At 49.4% G+C, this 17,748-nt stretch overlaps 2 protein-coding genes across 2 annotated transcripts in view; one reads left to right on the top strand and one right to left on the bottom strand.

The window, feature by feature from the left end:
- CORO1C (coronin 1C) overlaps positions 1-17,748 on the bottom strand; it is a 544,511-nt gene that overhangs the window by 506,801 nt on the left and 19,962 nt on the right. The window lies entirely within an intron of this gene.
- ACACB (acetyl-CoA carboxylase beta) overlaps positions 1-17,748 on the top strand; it is a 120,869-nt gene that overhangs the window by 93,200 nt on the left and 9,921 nt on the right. The window contains exons 36-47 of the mRNA XM_069081877.1: positions 693-848; positions 2,757-2,960; positions 3,640-3,795; positions 4,583-4,705; positions 4,798-5,067; positions 5,551-5,648; positions 7,078-7,198; positions 9,399-9,509; positions 10,644-10,787; positions 12,114-12,234; positions 13,148-13,244; positions 15,186-15,282. Of these exons, the coding sequence (XP_068937978.1) occupies positions 693-848; positions 2,757-2,960; positions 3,640-3,795; positions 4,583-4,705; positions 4,798-5,067; positions 5,551-5,648; positions 7,078-7,198; positions 9,399-9,509; positions 10,644-10,787; positions 12,114-12,234; positions 13,148-13,244; positions 15,186-15,282 (1,698 nt within the window). The remainder of the gene's footprint in view (positions 1-692; positions 849-2,756; positions 2,961-3,639; positions 3,796-4,582; positions 4,706-4,797; positions 5,068-5,550; positions 5,649-7,077; positions 7,199-9,398; positions 9,510-10,643; positions 10,788-12,113; positions 12,235-13,147; positions 13,245-15,185; positions 15,283-17,748) is intronic.

The following is a 17,748-nucleotide window of genomic DNA, read 5'->3' as shown; positions in this document are numbered from 1 at the left end:
AGTATAATATGGAATAATATAGTATAATATAATAGTATAACATAACAACATAACACAGCACAGTATAACACAACATAATATAACATAGTATAATATAACATAATACAATACAATATAACATAGCATAATAGTATAATATAACATAGCACAATACAACATAACACAACACAACAAACACAATATCTAATCTAATCTAATATCTGACATGCCTGTGGTGTGTTGAAGTCTGCAGAGTGCTCTCTTGGTCAACTCTTGTTAGAGCCTGAGCGAGGTGAGATCAGAAAGCGTGAAGGGATTTGCCTTGGTCCCTCCAGCGCTCCTGGTCTGTGGAAGCCTGGATTTCTAACTCCCAAGTCAAGCACGGCTTTATTCATTGCCCCCACTGTCTTTCTAAGCAGGAGTCCTGGGAGGATTCCCGAACTCTTAAAAAAGGGGGCCAACTGAGCCTCGCTATTTGTTATATGGTTACATCTGGATCCCCCTCTTTTACCCCAAAGTACCTTTCCTTATACACTCAGCAGAAGCAGTCAGTACAGCAGCAATGTCTAATGCATGCAACATTCCACACCCTGAGTCTACCGCCTCCCTATTAGAAGGGCAGGGAGGCTTCCTCCTTATTACCTGGATCAAAACTGCCTCATTCTTGCATCTTGATCACTGATCCGGCTGTCTCTTGTCCTGTTTGATGACAGGAGGCCTCCTTCGAGTACTTGCAGAACGAGGGGGAACGGCTGCTCTTGGAGGCCATGGATGAGCTGGAGGTGGCCTTTAACAACACCAGTGTCCGCACCGACTGCAACCACATCTTCCTCAACTTTGTCCCCACCGTCATCATGGACCCTTCCAAGGTTTGCTCCTCGGCTCCTGTCTCTGCAGTGGGGACGTTTAGGGAGGGGGCTTTATGGGAACATATCACGTTAGGAGCAACCACCCTCATTTCCATATCCCTGCACCCTCAGTCGCCTTGGGAGGGCCAAAGAGGAGTTCACTGAAGGCTTGAACAGGCAGCTAATGGGACTTACTCCTTGCAGTAAGAAGAATGAACCGGCCTCCTTGAGACTGTAGGGGGGTATTAGGGGCCAATCCACATCTGCCATCTTGTCCTCTAGACTGGCATGGGGGACTCCTAGATCACCAAATTTTCCTCAGAATAATTGCATGTGATTGGAGATTGAAGTTTGGTGTAAGAATTAAACCCCTTGTTGATCTAATTGGAACAAGCAGTGAAAGTGTAGGTGAATGAATGTGAAGTCTTTATTAATTTTTAATATTCAGTATATATTACCTGGCTCCAAGCACTGTCCAGAGTGCACATTGAGGGGGCAGCTAAGTGACGCAGTGAATAAAGCACTGGCCCTGGAGTCAGGAGGACCTGAGTTAAAATCTGGCCTCAGACACTCAACACTTACTAGCTGTGTGACCTTGGGCAAGTCACTTAACCTCAATTGCCCTGCCTTCCCCCCTCCAAAAAGACAACCCCCCCCAAAATAACTAAATACACCTGGAGGGAGCTCCTGCCCTCAAGAGGCTCATTGAGGAGGCAGTCACCACAGTCCCAGATGGATGGAAAGCTCATCCATCCTAGATGGGCTAAGGGTCGGTCAGTGGGGCAGAGACCACAGCCTCGGATTACTCCATTAGGCTAGACTACTATGGCACTGGGGGGATTCAGGGCATAGCATACTCCCTGGGGGTCTTTCCCCTAGGAGAAGGTGTGCCGTGGTGGCAGCTGAGTCCTTCTGCTTCTTGGCCATCCTGGATGGACTCTGGGCAGGCCCAGTGTGGAAATACTTTGGGAGCATTGGTCACTGTTGCTTGGCTCAGTTCTGCTTGCCCAGGGCTGGATAGGCAGGGAATAGAGAAGCAAGTATTGAGTAGGCCTGTGGTTGGTCTGCCCAGGTAGAGTGGAAAGCATCCTGGATTGGCACTCAGCAGAGGCCTGGATTCGAATCTTGCCTCTGGTGCTCACCAGCTCTGTGGCCTAATTTCTCTGGGTCCTAAGCTCCTCCTCTGTAAAATGAGGGTAGAAATAGGTGTGGTGGGTAGAACCCCCTTTCTGGGGCAGGGAGGAGGTCCAAGTGAGATCCTCCCACTGGGGGCCTTGAAAACCCACAGTGCTACCAAGGGTCATCGGTCCTTGCCCAGGCAGAACCCAGGCCAGATCTATGGCAGACAGAGAGAGGGATCGCTGCACCTCAGTTTGACTCCATGACAACCCCACGAGGCAGGTAGATGGTGCAGGTGTCCTTTGCTTATGAGAACACTGTGCAGCAATTCAGGTGATTCACTCAGGCCACAGGATCCTTTTCTGTTGTGGAATGGCTTCTGATGATTGGATGGACTGATGGTCGAGGGGTCCCTCATGTCCTTGGGGGGGGGGCCCCTCCCATTGTGTAGAGAGAAATCTCTTACAGCTTTTGTGTCCTGCTCATCCCTGGGGTGTTAAGGCACATTGAAGCTGAAACACATAATCATCGCCTCTCCCCAAAAGTCCCTCATGGCGCTAATTACCTGCAGGGTCCCCAGGTCTAGAAGTGCCTAATGGGATCCAGACATGTGTGCACATGTGTAGGTGTGCGAGCATGTGTGTGCATGCATGAGTGTGCATATGTGCACACATGCATGTATGTGTGGATACGGGAGCACATGTATAGGTGTGCAAGCATGTGTATATATGCGCACCCGTGTGCATGCATGAGAGTGTGTACGCGTGTGTGCGTTCATCTACATGTTTGTGTGTCTCCCGTCGCGGGCAGATCGAGGAGTCGGTCCGCTCCATGGTGATGCGGTACGGGAGCCGGCTTTGGAAGCTCCGCGTCCTGCAGGCCGAGGTCAAGATTAACATCCGCATGAGCCCGACAGGCACTGCGATCCCCATCCGCCTCTTCCTGACCAACGAGTCCGGCTACTACCTGGACATCAGCCTCTACAAAGAAGTGACAGACCCCCGGAGTGGGAATGTAAGGGGCAGCCTCAGGCTGGCTGACCTTTCTCAGGGTTGCGGGCGGATAAACTGAGGCTTGAGCTCTGGGACCTCAGAAGTGACAGGAAGAGGGCGTGGCCCTGGGATCTGAGCCAGTCCACGTGCATTAAGCACCGGTGTCTGCTAGCTACCACTGGGTGCTGGTGATAGAGACAAAACCAAATCACCCTCAGCTGTGGGAGCTCACAAGTAAATTCAGGAAGGGAGCGCTAATGACATCCAGCAGGCATTTATTAGTCACCTTCTGGATGCAGGTGTGGTGCTGGGCCCTAGGGATACAAGGGGAAAGGAGATTCTTGTTAAACAGGGGGAAAAACCTGTTCCCAGTTAACTGGGGCCCGAGAAGGTGACCGAGGCCAGGGGCCAGGGACGGTGCTGTGTTAGCCAAGGAAGAGGTTATGGTGCATGCAAGCAGGATGGACCTGAAATGCCCATAAGGGAACTCTCTATGAAGGGAACCACATTTTCTAGGGGACTGATGGTTCTGATTCTGTTTTCTGCTGGTGGAATAAGGAGGGAGAGGAGGAATCAGCCCCCCCCCCCCGGCCTTCCCTCCAGCCCCCATCCAGTATCCTAGAGGGCCCCTCCTCTGAGGCAGCATCCTGGAAAAGACGGAGGAAGACACCCCCAGCTCTGCCTCTGGCCTTCCTTTCTAGATCATGTTTCACTCCTTCGGGAACAAACAAGGAGCCCAGCATGGGATGCTGATCAATACACCCTATGTGACCAAAGATCTGCTCCAGGCCAAGAGATTTCAGGCCCAGTCTCTGGGAACCACCTACATCTATGACTTCCCGGAGATGTTCAAACAGGCAAGTCCCAGCCCCTGGATGTTGGGCTCATCTAGAGGCTGCCTTCTCAGTGACCTGAGCAGAGCAACGGGTCTGCAGAGGCTGAAGGCTGAAAACAGTGTCCTTTAGGAGGACTCAGGATGGGAGGGGTGTCTGCGGAATTTGAGAAGTCATTTTGTGTGTGTGTGTGTGTGTGTGTACAATCATGTTCTTGAAATCTTTCTGTACACATAACTATATTTACTATTTGACTTCCATTGAAATGTTGGCATTGTGTTCCATTGATGCTCAATGTATGCCCTACTGTGCGCTAGGCACAAGGGGTGTGGAAGCCAAATATGAAATAGTTCCTGTCCTCTGGGAGCTTACAGCCAGGGCCCACCATGGGCAGATGATGAATTCTATAAAGTGGTCCCATGTATTTGAATTTGTACTATTTGAATTTATAATTATGTAAAATACAGCTGTCGGTTCTAGGCCGGTGGAAATAGGCAGTATGTTTCATCAGTCGGCTAAGTCACCTACTGTGTGCCGGGCACCGGGCTAACTTCTGGTGAGACTAGTGCCTAGAATGAAATGTCTCCTCCCCATAAGGGGTATTGGTGAATGTCTGGGCCAGTGAAGCTGTGGGCACTGACCATTCATGTCACCCTTGCAGACTTCACCACAAATGTTCCCACAGCCCAGAGCTACAGACCTCTCCCTGCAGTGGGAAATAGGATTCATGAGCATGTCTGATGCTGGGGCCGGGCTTGGCTGGGAGGGTAGCCCAGGCTCCATCCTCATGACCTGTTTGTCACCTGCGCAGGCCCTCTACAAGCTGTGGGGCTCCTCAGAGAAGCACCCCAAGGATGTCTTGACTTGTACCGAGCTAGTGCTGGACTCTCAGGGGCAGCTGGTGGAGATGAACAGGCTCCCCGGAGGGAACGAGGTAAATGGCCATCCCGGGTGGCCACGCCCTGGGGCCGTGCCTAGTCTTGGCTGATGGCCCCCATCAGCCTGCTGCCCTCTCTCCTCTCACAGGTGGGTATGGTGGCTTTCAAGATGCTGCTCAGGACGCACGAGTATCCCAATGGCCGCTACATCATCGTCATCGGCAATGACATCACTTTCCGGATCGGCTCCTTTGGCCAAGAAGAGGATCTCCTGTTCCTGCGTGTGTCCCAGCTGGCGCGGGCGGAGGGCATCCCCAAGATCTACCTCTCTGCCAACAGCGGGGCCCGCATAGGCCTAGCCGAAGAGATCCGGCACATGTTCCAGGTGGCCTGGCTCGACCCCGCAGACCCCTGCAAGGTACGTTAATGTCAATCCATTGTGAGACATTTATTAAGGGCCTACTGTGTTCCCAGCACTACACTAACTGTCCTGTAGGAATACAAAGAGAGATAAAACCCCAGTCCTTGCCCCAGAGAAACCCACACTCTGATGGGGGAGACGATGTGCAAACAACTTTGTACAAACAACATATAGACAGGATCAGTTGGAAATCACTGGATTCCTGGAGAGGGTGGGATTACCTGGGACGAGGATCCTGGGTCCACTGGTACATAGACAGTAGAACCCCAAGCCTGGCCACTGTGGTCACCGCTTTTAGGGGTGAGGCTCGACCTCCTGCTGGTCATCCAATGAGGGTTTTGTGTTACTCCTGAGCACCCAAAAGTCACTGGGACCCTCACCGTCTTCCCAGGGCTTTCCATTCTCCGTCCAGTGGGGCCGTGGGAGGATGGGGGGAGCCGAGGCCATCCATGAGGTAATTGTGATGCACTTGATTTGAAGGGATTTAAATACCTTTACCTGACACCCCAAGACTACACCAGGATCAGCTCCTTGAACTCGGTCCATTGTGTGCACGTGGAGGAGGAAGGAGAGTCTAGGTGAGTAGCGTTGATGGCGGCCAGCCTCCTCTCTGCCAGTGGGGTCTCGGTTGTCTTGTTGGGTCTCCTAGGTAATAGACCCAGATAAGGTGTCTCATAGAGCGCTCTGCACACTTTGTTGGACCCAGTGTAGGAATGTCTTTTGTGATGGGAGGCCAGATTTAGAGACCAGTCCACCAGTATTTATTCAGGACCTACTGGTCTGCTGGGCACTGGGGTCCCTCCCTGCTGGTGGGAGGCTGGTGTTCTAATAGGAAAGACAACGAGGACCTGTCCAAACAGACACTGTATAATTATAAAGTGAATAAACGGAAATGTAGACAGAGTAATTCATGCTAATTCATGAGTAATTGATGGGAGGAAAGGCACTTGTAGTTGGTGGTAGGGGATAGGGGTGAGGGGCTGAAAGAAAGACCTTCATGTAGAAGGTGGTGATTGGCTTATCTCTTATGGGAAGAGAGGGCCCCTGAGGCAGAAATGAGGAAGGGGGTGCATTACTGGCATGAGGGATGGCCAGTGCAAAGGTTGGGGATGGGAGACAGAAAGAGAAACCAGACTCAATCCCCTGTCCTCAAAGACCTTGCAGCCGAGCCGCGCAAGGGAGGTCTCTGTAAAAAACAGGGGACTTGAGATTTTACTTTCATTAACTTTCCTTGGCATCCTTCGCCATGGGGCAGAGAATGTTTGAGATTCCTAAACTCACTGTCAGAACTTTGGAATGGGGAATGTCCAAGCAGGGAGGAACCTTAGAACACAGGACTGAAGACTGGAGCTGGGGGGGCGAAAACTCTAGACACCATCTCCTCAGACTCTGTCATTTTACAGCAGATGAGCCTGGAGCCTAGACAGGGGGCCCAAGCTACCGTGTTTCCCCGATAATAAGACACTGTCTTATTAAATTTTTTGGACAGAAAAACACCAGAGGGCTTATTTTCAGAGGAGGGCTTTTTTTTTTAATGAATATTGACAGCAATTTTAATAAACAGGTAAATGTGAACAAAAAAATGTACCTTTATTCAATAAGCAAATCACTGGGGAAGAACAGGATGACGCGATCACTGCTGCAGCTCTGATTGGATGCAGCTCGGAGCGCGGCGTGCGTTTCACAGGGGGGGGGGACAGTGCATACAGAGGGTACCGTAGCGCAGGGGATCACCTTCACTGCGGTAGCAATCTCAATAGGGCTTATTTTCGGGGGAGGGCTTATTTTAGAGGAATCTTACACAGTAAGGGGAGGGCTTATTTTCAGGATAGGTCTTATTATCGGGAAACACGGTAGCATAAGTAAGACACAGAGGCAGGACCAGACCCAGGTCTCCTGGCTTCCAGGCCATGGTCTCACTGCTGCCTCCCATTCTGATCCTGGCCTGGGCTCAGACTCTGCTCTTCTCCATTGGTTCATTACTTAATGTGCACTTGATTTGGGCAGGTATGTCATCACCGACATCATTGGGAAGGATGATGGGCTTGGAGTGGAGAACCTGAGGGGCTCGGCCACCATTGCTGGGGAGTCGTCTCTGGCTTATGAGGAAATTATTACCATCAGCATGGTGAGTGCCCTTCTCTTGGGTTGCTGGCTGTCTCTGGGGCTGGCCAGCCAGGGGACTTGAGTTGTCCTTCTGGGATCCATATTGGTGTGGCTGCCTCCTCAGATCATGGTGGCCCCTTCAAGCCCTAGGGCAGGGGTGGGGAAACTGTGGCCTCAGGGCTACACGTGGCCAAGTGCTGCCCTTTGACTGAATCCAAACTTCATAGAACAAATCCTTTTATTAAGGGTTGTTGACCTCATGGTCTCCATGGGCTCCAAGGAGTAAAGGAGAAAACTGTGGACCTTCATCACCAACCGAAAGAAGAGTTCCATCCCTGCCAAGTCTGTTTCCCTACACTGAAGATCTCACTTCCCTACATACTTCTTGTCACCCCGATCCACCTGTAGCATTAGCCACACTGACATCCCCAGCATGGCTGCTAGCACAGGTGCTTAGATCTGCTTTACTAGGAAAGAGGGCTGTTTAAGGGGTCAACAATCTTTAATTACATTCACTAGTTCAGGGGAAAAGTCAGCACCCTGAACTTCAGAAAAATACAAGCAGAGAAATAAAGACCAACAGACAGGGCTCTGACTGCCTAAATCAACTATACACTTTACATACATCCCTGGATTGAGAGAGCCTTTATATCTGAGCAGGCAGGGGGCTCTGAACACACGGCCACTCAGAATCTCGACCAGGGAATCACAAGATCCTTCTCATAAGTGAGCCCCTATAGCAAAAATACCAACTCAGAGTATATATACCCTTCTCAGATCCAGAAGGCATCACAACCCTCCTGACTCCATGCCTAATTAGAAATTAGCAAAAGGTGTGAAAAGTCAAGCAAGCTTCCCTTAATGCACTCCAGGTGAGGTCCATTAATGGGTGGAGAAGATCTTAAATCCCATTAACATTACACCACCCAAGTGGTAGGGGGAGAAACATAGACTTCTATATTCGTGCCATCAATAAACTCACCATATTCCATTAAAAAAAAAAAGCATCCTGAGGGTGGCTAGGTGTCACAGTGAATAGAGCACCGGTCCTGGAGTCAGGAGGACCTGAATTCAAATCTGGCCTCAGACACTTAACATTTACTAGCCATGTGACCTTGGGTAAGTCACTTAACCCCAACTGCCCTGCCTTTCCCCCTCAAAAAAAAGGAAATAAATAAATAAAATTTTAAAAAGTATACTGAAACATTATGTGTCCCTCCAAAACTTTGATCCTTGTGTGGATCTTCATTTTCCACAGTCACAAGGGCCCTGTAGAATGTGACTATCTTCCTTGGAAGGCTGGAGTCCCCAAGCAAGAGAAGCAACAGTTCCCATTTCTTTGACACAAAATACTGCCAGGGAGATATTCCATTTTACAGAAGAGGAAACTGAGGCTCCATGACCAGTGACTCTCCCTCTGTGGCGTGACTCTTAATGGCTGGAGCTTGGGCCTCATGGTTCTGATGGCTTTTCCACCAGGCCACATTCCCTCTGTGGGTCTCATGTTAGGATGAGGTTGTCTATGAGTGGCGGAGCTCAAGAGAGTACATACAAGTCTGTAGAAATGAACGCAGGAGAATCCAGTGTTGATTCTCTGTCTCCCCAGGACCACCCCCCCCCATTAAACAAACAGAGGATTAGTTGAACCTGCCCAGAATGGGGCCTTTTAGAAGTGAAGGTGAGGCCTCTGTGCCCTGAGTTGGCCTCACAGGGGGCTAGAGGCTGTGGGAGTCTCATTCAGCCTGTTTCCTGAAGCTGCAGCAGCAGCAGAGATAAACACCTTTTATCTGGACTGAGAAAATTCATAGCATCTTAGACATGACTGTGATGCTGTTTTTTCCTGGTCTTATCAGTCAATGAGAGCCCTCCAAGAAACACAGAGTCCCCTGGGGTTCTCAGAGACTACTCATCTGAGCCTGAGCTCTGGCCAGTCCTCCTGAGCCCTGAACACCTTGCCTGCAGTCCCTGGGGATGTGTGTGGCCTGAGAAGAGTGTAGAAGGGCCCATCCCTGGGCAAACCACAGATGGGTTGTAGCCACAGCAACCCTGGGATGTCACCTACTGAGCTCTGTCCTGACAGAATCCCAGGCCCTTGAATATTGAAGGATCTGCCAGGTGCACTGGCCAAGTCAAATGTGGCAGGTTTCAGAGTTCTTTGTCAGAGCAGATGTTTCCTGCTCCCTCTCTCCCCTCCCTGACCAGTGACTCATCTCTGCCTATAGGTGACCTGCCGGGCTATTGGAATTGGTGCCTACCTGGTGCGGTTGGGGCAACGTGTAATCCAGGTTGATAATTCCCACATCATCCTGACAGGAGCGAGTGCATTGAATAAGGTAACCAGAGCTCACTGGTGTCTGGGGACATGGGCATGGGGAAGCCGAGGCGGAGGGAGTCACCATCCATCACCTGCCCCTTGCTTCCTGATTGTGACGATTTGGGAGCTCCTCAGAGCTTACCCTTCTCTAGGCCCTTTCTGCTCCTAAATTCTTCCTTCTGCTGGTGCTGGTCTCTCCTCCTTCTGGTAGAGAGGTTTACCAAGATGATTCCATTTAGCGCCTTGCCAGGAAATCCTGGCAGGAGATTTCATAAAGGTGAGCTAGGGAACTAGAGACCCCCAGGGACCTGTTGAAGGCAGTGAGGATACTCAAGCCAGGGGAGAAGATGACCTGGGCCAGGGGAGAAATGAAGGCTGTTTGGTCCTTGAAGGCAGTGAGAGGTCATTATGAGCTTTGGTTAGGAAAGAAATATCAGAAAGTTCAGACAGCTGCCAGAAGTAGGGAATTTCCTCGTCCTTTCATAGCACATTGGGCAACTCCTCATTGGGGTATTCTGCAGGGGTGTTTTGGTCAGGCGCAGATGAGACAAGATGGCCCCCGAGGGTTCTCCCAATTCTATGAAAGGAATGACTAAATTGGAGACCGTTAGATGGTAATAGCATCCTAGATTTGGAACTGAGGGGTCTTAGAGACTGCTAAGGCCAACTCCCTTCTTTTGCAGATGGGGAAACTGAGGCTGAGAGACAGGGCTAGTGACTTGTCCAGAGTCACACAGCTTGGCTTGGAATTGTCTATGGCAAGAGTCAAACTCAGGTCCAGTGCTCTAACCACTGGGCCACCTAGATTCTTGTCAAGTCCCGCATGTACACACCACTGATACGGACCAGTGGGAATTGAAGGTGCCGGGTAGTTTGGGGTGTTTTCTCATCCTTCCCAGGCTCCTCTCTCTAGTTATTTCTGACCGTAGACATCACTATTTGAGGCCATTTTGGCTCTCGGTCATTAAATCTGCCCCTTGCTTGTACCACGATTGTCCTGTGTCTGAGCCAAATGAAGCCACGGCCCTGCTGGTGTCTGGCTGTCTGGGCCCACCAATCCAGAAGCCAATAGGACAAGCTCTGTGTGTGCACATGGGCCTACTGGGTGCACAAGCTGTTCTGGGGACTCTGCTGACTTTGAGTTTTGAACCAGGTCCTTGGCCGTGAAGTTTATACCTCAAATAACCAGTTGGGTGGCGTTCAGATCATGCATTTTAATGGCATTTCCCACATCACCGTTCCAGATGACTTTGAGGGAGTTTACACCATCTTGGAGTGGCTGTCGTATATGCCCAAGGTATGGCGTCTGCAGGCCCCACTAACCTCTTCTTCTAGCCAGTGTGTCTTCCTTGTACACATTCCAGTCCCTTCCCCCCCCCCCCCCCCTGGGGATGACTTATTCTTAGGCTGGGAAGCCGGTTACCGCTGGGTGGAGCTCTCGGGGCTAAATCATCATTTGTCTGCTCTCTTTTCTCCAATACCCCCTGACTCCTGCCATCATTGGCTGCCCTGTTGCCTTACATCCTTTATACTAAAGCACCCAGTCTCATTCAGCTGACATTGACTCTTTCAGAACAGGAGAGCAAAGAAAGAAGGCTGTACATAATAGAGATTTGCTGTTTCATACGCGGTTCTGTGTATATGGAAACACTCATTTTATTGGGTATTTGTTAAGTTCAGAGTAAAAATAAAATAATAATACAAGCAGTTATATAGCCCTTGAAAGTTTGCAAAGCACTTTATAAATATCAGCTTGTTTGATCCTTCCCATTGGGAGGTGAGGTGCTATTATTATCCTCATTTTACAGATGGAGAAACTGAGGCAGGCAAAGATGAAGGATTAAGTGATCCACAGCTAGTAAGGATCTGAGGCTGGATTTGAACTGAGGTCTTCTTGATTACAGGCCCAGCTCTCTCTCTCCAATGTGCCACAGAGCTGCCTATGTAAAATTTTTTTTTAAATAGATCCATCCAAAAGAATGCCATGGCATTGCTTTCTAAATAGTGATATTCAATTCATCAAACATTTACTAAGCATTTCATGTGATTTTCAAAGTGACGTCTCTGGATGAGACTTTGAGATCCCATGGTAAGCATCTTCTGTAGAAGAGAACTGGAGTGAGCTTTTTATCTTCAAGCGTCCCTTTCCCTCACAGCTGACACCCTGTGCTGTCTGAGAACCATAGCACAAAGTCGTGTCCCCTTAGAGCTGGAGGAAGGGAAGGGATGTCCCCTTAGATCCTAGATCCATCTGGTATAACCATTCTGCAGGTTTGAAAACAGGCCTAGTAAGAAGGGGACTTGACTTTTCATTTCAAAATTCACAGAACAAGTCGGTGACTGAGTTGGGAGTAGAATTAAAAAAAAACAACTTAATGACCAATAATTTTTTTTCTCCTCCTAATCCTTTACCCATCCCCACCCTGGAAAAAGAAAAATAAAACCCCTGTAACAAACACACATAGTCAAACAAAACAGATTCTTACATTGGCAGTGGCCAAAAATACCTTCTCTAGTTTTAAGTAGCTATGGAGGAGAAAATAATGCGTTTTTTACCTTGCTTTTTACATAAAATTGTGCCTCAGAATGAGACTGGAGAATTTTCCTTCTTTTCTTTTCATAGGACAATCATAGCCCAGTGCCCATCATCGCGCCCACCGACCCCATTGACCGAGACATTGAGTTCCTTCCTTCCAAAGCCCCCTACGATCCCCGATGGATGCTAGCAGGGAGGCCTCATCCAAGTAAGCCCAGGCTACCTCCTCTGTCTTCCAGGCTTAGGGTCCTCTTCTGATCTCCTTAGAAGGCCTGCAAGAGAAGTCTTTGCAGAGCATTGGTTGGGGGTGTTCTACACGTGTTCTGAGCAGTTTTAGAAGCTAGCCACTGAAGACAGTGCCCGAGAAGGCATAATGATGACTGCCGTGTTCTTGAAGTTCCCGTGGGCTTTGGGTGGGGTGGGGTTCTGGGGATAAACCAGCTGAGAGACCTTCTGGGCCCAGAACACAGTGGTTCATATGCCTAAGGAAGTTGTACTCCATCATCACCCAATCTCTTCCATTGATGGGAGCTGGACCGTTATAAACCTGGGGAGCAGAATCTTCCAGGATGTTATCCCAGAGGCAGATTTGAGCTCCCCTTGTTCTCCCTCCTTGTGTCTGGAGAGTGCACCCTGGAGCCCAGAATGGGCGCAGGAGGTGAATGGGAGTGCTGCCGAGTTCATGATTCGGGGGGCCGCTTCCCTCTAAGATGTGAGCATCAGAGGCAGAGTCTCAGCACCAAATCTTCCAAACACGTGACACAAGCCAGGGCAGGGCATGCCCCTAGATTTTAAATACAAATATTATAATTAACAAGTTGTGGGGCCACAATTGGGTCCCATGTCTTTTGACTCTGAGTTCAGGGTCCAAGTCCATGACCTCAGTCTGTTGTTTGGGTGGTAAGTGCCTATAATGGTCCATGGGACATTATCTCCCAATTTTGTGTTATATTTTTATTCTCCCAGTGACCCTGTGCAGTTTGTGGTGGGCTGGGGAGGGAAGGGGAAAGGGTGGCTCTGAATATCAGGCCAGTTCTCTGGGGAGGTCGGGATGCATCTTCTTGGTCCGTTGGCTGTCTCTGACCTCCCATAGGACATGCCTCTCCCCTTCTGTTCTCCAGCTGTGAAGGGATCCTGGCAGAGTGGGTTCTTTGACCAAAACAGTTTCAAGGAGATCATGGAACCTTGGGCCCAAACCGTAGTGACCGGCCGAGCAAGGTAACCCACTACAGATGGGACATCACCCTTTTTACAAACTTCCCTCCCAACTGAAGGAATGACCCTGAGAGAAGGCCAGGAGTGGAGGGTGGGGGAGATGAGGACAGCCTTTATATGTTTGAAGGAATGTCCCATCCCCTACTCTGACCCAGAAGGAAAAAGGCACGAGCGAACAGAAAAACATTTGTTAATGAAATGTGCCATGTGCCAGATGCAGTGATACAGACAGTTACCCGGTCCCTGCCTTCAAGGAGTTTCCATTCTCAAAGGGGGAAAAAGCTATGAGCAGTGGCAGCTAGGGAAGGCAGGCTTGGTTTGGAGGTCCCAGAAATGGCAAGCTGAGCCTGGGCCTACCGTCCTTGTAGAGGCAGTAATTGTCTGGTGACTCAGCCCAAAGCCAGGGTGGAGAAGGATGTCAGAGGGGAAGGTGCCATGTCTCCAGGGTGGGCCAAGGCTGCACCCCACCAGTCACTCACCCATCAGGACACCTCAGCCCTAGAATGGATGGACGATGAGACCCAATAGGCAGAAGTGACAGGGAGGTGAATTCCAACTCAGTAAATAGCTTCCTGGTGCTCCAGTCTGTCCAAGAGCAGAACAGTTTGCTCAGGAGGTAGTGATCTTCCCATCAGCGAGGGTGACTGGGCAGCTGCTTCTTGGAGGCACTGTAGAAGAGAGGCTTGGTCAGAGTCACCTTGGAGGCTCTCTGGTTCTGTGAATTCTCTGGGGACTCCCAGCCTTTGTTTCTGTGTCTTCCCAGGCAGGGGATGGTTCCCCCTGAGCCCAGATTTTCACATTAGAAGTAAACTCTGAAATGACTCTCCTGATAACTTGGTCATGGAACTTTCCCTAGAAGCCTAGAACGTAGACTCCTGTGTCCTCTTCTGGCTCATCCCAACTCATTGTGCGGCCATCTTTTTCACCACATCCCAGGAAGATGGCGGCCACCATTCAGACTCTCTGGCCTTCCTTTGAGAACTCGTAGGGTCGGGAGGTTCTGTTGTGGGGAGCTTTTTGAGGTGTGCCCCTACACCCAATGCCCACTCATGCCCTCCACTGTTCTCCTTAGTCACTGTCTTGGTCACCCCTCTGTGGACACACTCTTGTCAGTGGCCTTATTAGAGTCAGCCAGGAAGCATCTATTAAGTTCCCCAGGCTAGGTGCTGGAAGAAAGGTAAAAGATGGTCCCTGCCCTCAAGGAGCTCCCAATCTAATGGGGAGGCAACACGTACACGGATGGGTACAAACTGTTTGGATGAGCTCTAGACAGGATCATTTGGAAATAATCCAGAAGAGATGGCACTAGAATTAAGAATTGGGAAAGACTTCCTGTAAAGTTTGGGATTTTAGTTAGGACTTAAAGGAGCCAGGGAAGCCTGAAGGTGGAGATGAGGAGGGGACAGTCATAGAGCATTCCCAGAGCTGAGAGAGGGAGTCTTGTTTATGGAACAGCCTGGAGGCCGGTGTCACTGGATTGAAGAGGACACGTTGGGGAGTAAGGGTTGGTGTGCCTGCCTCCTGCCCCTGTCTCACCCCTAATCCCAAATGGGACCAAATAGGTGAATGGGGGTTCTTTTTCTCCCCCCAGTGAGCAATTTAATGCATAAAATTATTGGTGTTTTTTCTTTAAATGAGGTAATTGAAATAGACTTTAATACAACAGGCACTTATTAAATGCCTACTGTCTACAGATACTACAGAAGAAAATTGTTTTAGGTAAAACCCAGCCCCTGCCTTCAGAGAACTTATAGCCTCCTTGGCACATCCACTGTGTCACTCTGAGGTGGCCTCAGGCCCCAAGGTGCTGAGTATGTAGACATGGAGCCCAGGCCTTCACTTGGGTTTCTGGGAGAGATCCTAAATCTGAATGTCCTAGTATTATAGCTCTGAGAAAGCTCCCCACTCTCCCCCAGCAGGCTTATGTAGCCATATGTTTTGCAGATTAGGGGGAATTCCTGTTGGGGTGATAGCTGTGGAGACACGGACCGTTGAGATGGTGGTCCCTGCCGATCCCGCTAACCTAGATTCTGAAGCCAAGGTGAGTGTGGGAGGAAGGAGGGGAAACTCTGCAGGGGTCAGGGGAGGGGAGGTTGAGGGGAGGAAAGGTCCAAGGGAAGTTTCCGTCTCTGATGCTTTTACTTAAAAAAACCCAACCTCCAAACCAAGGCCTTTGATGTTACTATACTGATTTCATCTGCCCCGTCTTGGTTCCTTATTCCTAAATTTGGGTCTGTCGAAGGCCAGGTGTATGATGCTGCCGGGCATTGTCAGATCCCCAAGGAACATGAAACCTTTCCATGAACAGCCTTGCCTGGACTTTTAAAATTGTACAGGCACTGCCATTCAGACAACAAGTCAATTAGCTGCCTACTCTGTACCAAACACAGTGCTAACTGCTGGGGTACAGAGACAAAAGCCAAGAAAGCTTCTGCCTTCAGAGAACTTACATTCTAAGGGGGAAATGATACATATACATGTAGGTATGTATGTACCAGAAATGTACAAAGAAGTTCCTGGGTAATCCTGGAGGGAAAGAACCTGGTTAGGGCTTCTTACAACAGGGGACCCTCTAGGGGAGTCTTCAGGGGAGTCAAGGGACTGCAAAAAGAAGAGAAGAGAAACGGTATTTCAGGCAAAGGCATGGTGATGGGAGATGAAGTTTCAATCTGCAAAGCAGCAAATAGACTAATATGGCAGGACCATAGGGTGTGTAGAGACCAGTCCTGTGTGAGAAGACTGGAAAATGACAGGGCCAAGGGGTTGCTGTCTGTGAGGAGTTTGAGATGCCAAACAGACGAGTTTATATTTGATGTCATGAACTCCATTGGCTTCTTTTGAGTTGGGGAGTTGATATGGTCATAAGACCATAGATTTAGGCTAGAATTGATCTTAGGGGCCTTCATTTTACAGATGAAAACAGCAGGGTGGGCAGTGCTTAAGTGACATGTCCAATGGTATTCAGCTGATCAGTGTGAGGCAGGATTGGAACCTGGATCTCCCTGACTTCAAATACATTGTCCCATTTCTCCCACCGTCCTGTCTGTGGTCAGACTCACACTTTAGAAACATCACTTAGGTGTCTAAGTAGAGGGGAGAGAGACCCGGGGGCTATTGCAGTAATCCAGGCCAGAGGTGATGAGGGCCCAAATTAGCCCATTGTCTGTGTGGGTTAGAGAGAAGACAAAATCTATAAGAGATGCTATAGCACCATCCTGGACATGGCAGATGAGAGAGAGTGAGGAGTCCAGGCTGACTCCTAGGTTGTGAGCTTGGGGGACTGGGAGGGTGGTGGTGCCCTCAACAGTCTCGGGAAGGTAGGAGGGGGCAGCAAGAGGATGCACTCAGTTTTGGGCATGGTGAGCTTGAGTTTATAATCTCCTGTAGGAATTAGTGATGTGAGACTGGAGCAGAGGAGAAGAGACCAGATCTGGGAAAGATCTGCATTGAGATGAACTTTGTACCCATGGCAGCTGATGAGACCACTAAGCAAGCCGATGTAGAGAGAAAACTGGAGAGAACCCAGGACAGAGCCTTATTTTGGCCCGATTATTAATCTTGTTTCCCTCTGACCACTTTCATTCTATTGGCGCTTTCCCATCGGGCCTATGTGGGTTAATCCTCATCGGAGTCAGATTGGGCTCCATTTTCCTGTTTATGAATGTCGCCCAAGGGCATGGTGACAAGAAATCTGGGCCTCCCTCACTAGGACTTGTAGAAGTGCAGGAGTTGTTTGGTTCCTCTGTGTTCAGTACTGGGGGACGTGAGAAGGTTAGATGAGCCAGTCCCATTTCCATGTCTACGTCCTTGTGCAGCTCACAATGGAACAGGGGACTTTGGCCAGCAGCAGACATCATTTTTCAGTTTGTTTTTCATTCTGACCTTATGTCAAATCAAAGAAACATTTCCATATACAAAGTAGAAGAGAAATAGAGGATTGTATGCAAAGCTATAAGACTGAATTATGAAGCATGGGCTTTTCTTTTTCACCATATAATAAATTCTGCGTGTTATTTTCAAAGCTGCCCAGGCTAGGGGCGGCCAGGTGGCACAGTGAATAAGAGCGCTGGCCCCAGAGCCGGGAGACCTGAGATCGGTTCTGGCCTCAGATACTTCACACCCACACACATACAAAAAAAACTGGCCGTGTAACCTTGAGCAAGTTATTTAACCCCAATTGCTTTAAAAAAAAATGCCCAGCCTGCTCATCTGGGTTTCCTGTGATAGCCTTCATTCTGTTCTCTTCTGTTCATTTTTAAAAATACTTCAGTGACCTTTTCTCACTTTCCCTTTTAATTTTGGTAACTCCTTCATTGAAAGGAAGAAAATAAACTTGTATTAGATGTAGTCAACTGAAACAAAATGACAAGAGAAAAAATTAGCTGTGGGGGAGAGTAGAACACTGCTTCTTCTGATGCTGCTGGTGATGGTGATGATGATGTTTTGGGGGATGATGTTGGTGGTGTTGATGTTGGTGGTGATGATGGTGGTGGTGATGATGGTGTTG

Source organism: Petaurus breviceps, unplaced genomic scaffold (assembly GCF_028583685.1).
Source record: "Petaurus breviceps papuanus isolate PSGF00001 unplaced genomic scaffold, PetGlider_PUasm1.0 99, whole genome shotgun sequence".
Classification (NCBI taxonomy): domain Eukaryota; kingdom Metazoa; phylum Chordata; class Mammalia; order Diprotodontia; family Petauridae; genus Petaurus; species Petaurus breviceps.
Note: the sequence above shows the minus strand (reverse complement) of the source record. Positions and strands in the feature narration are given on the sequence as shown.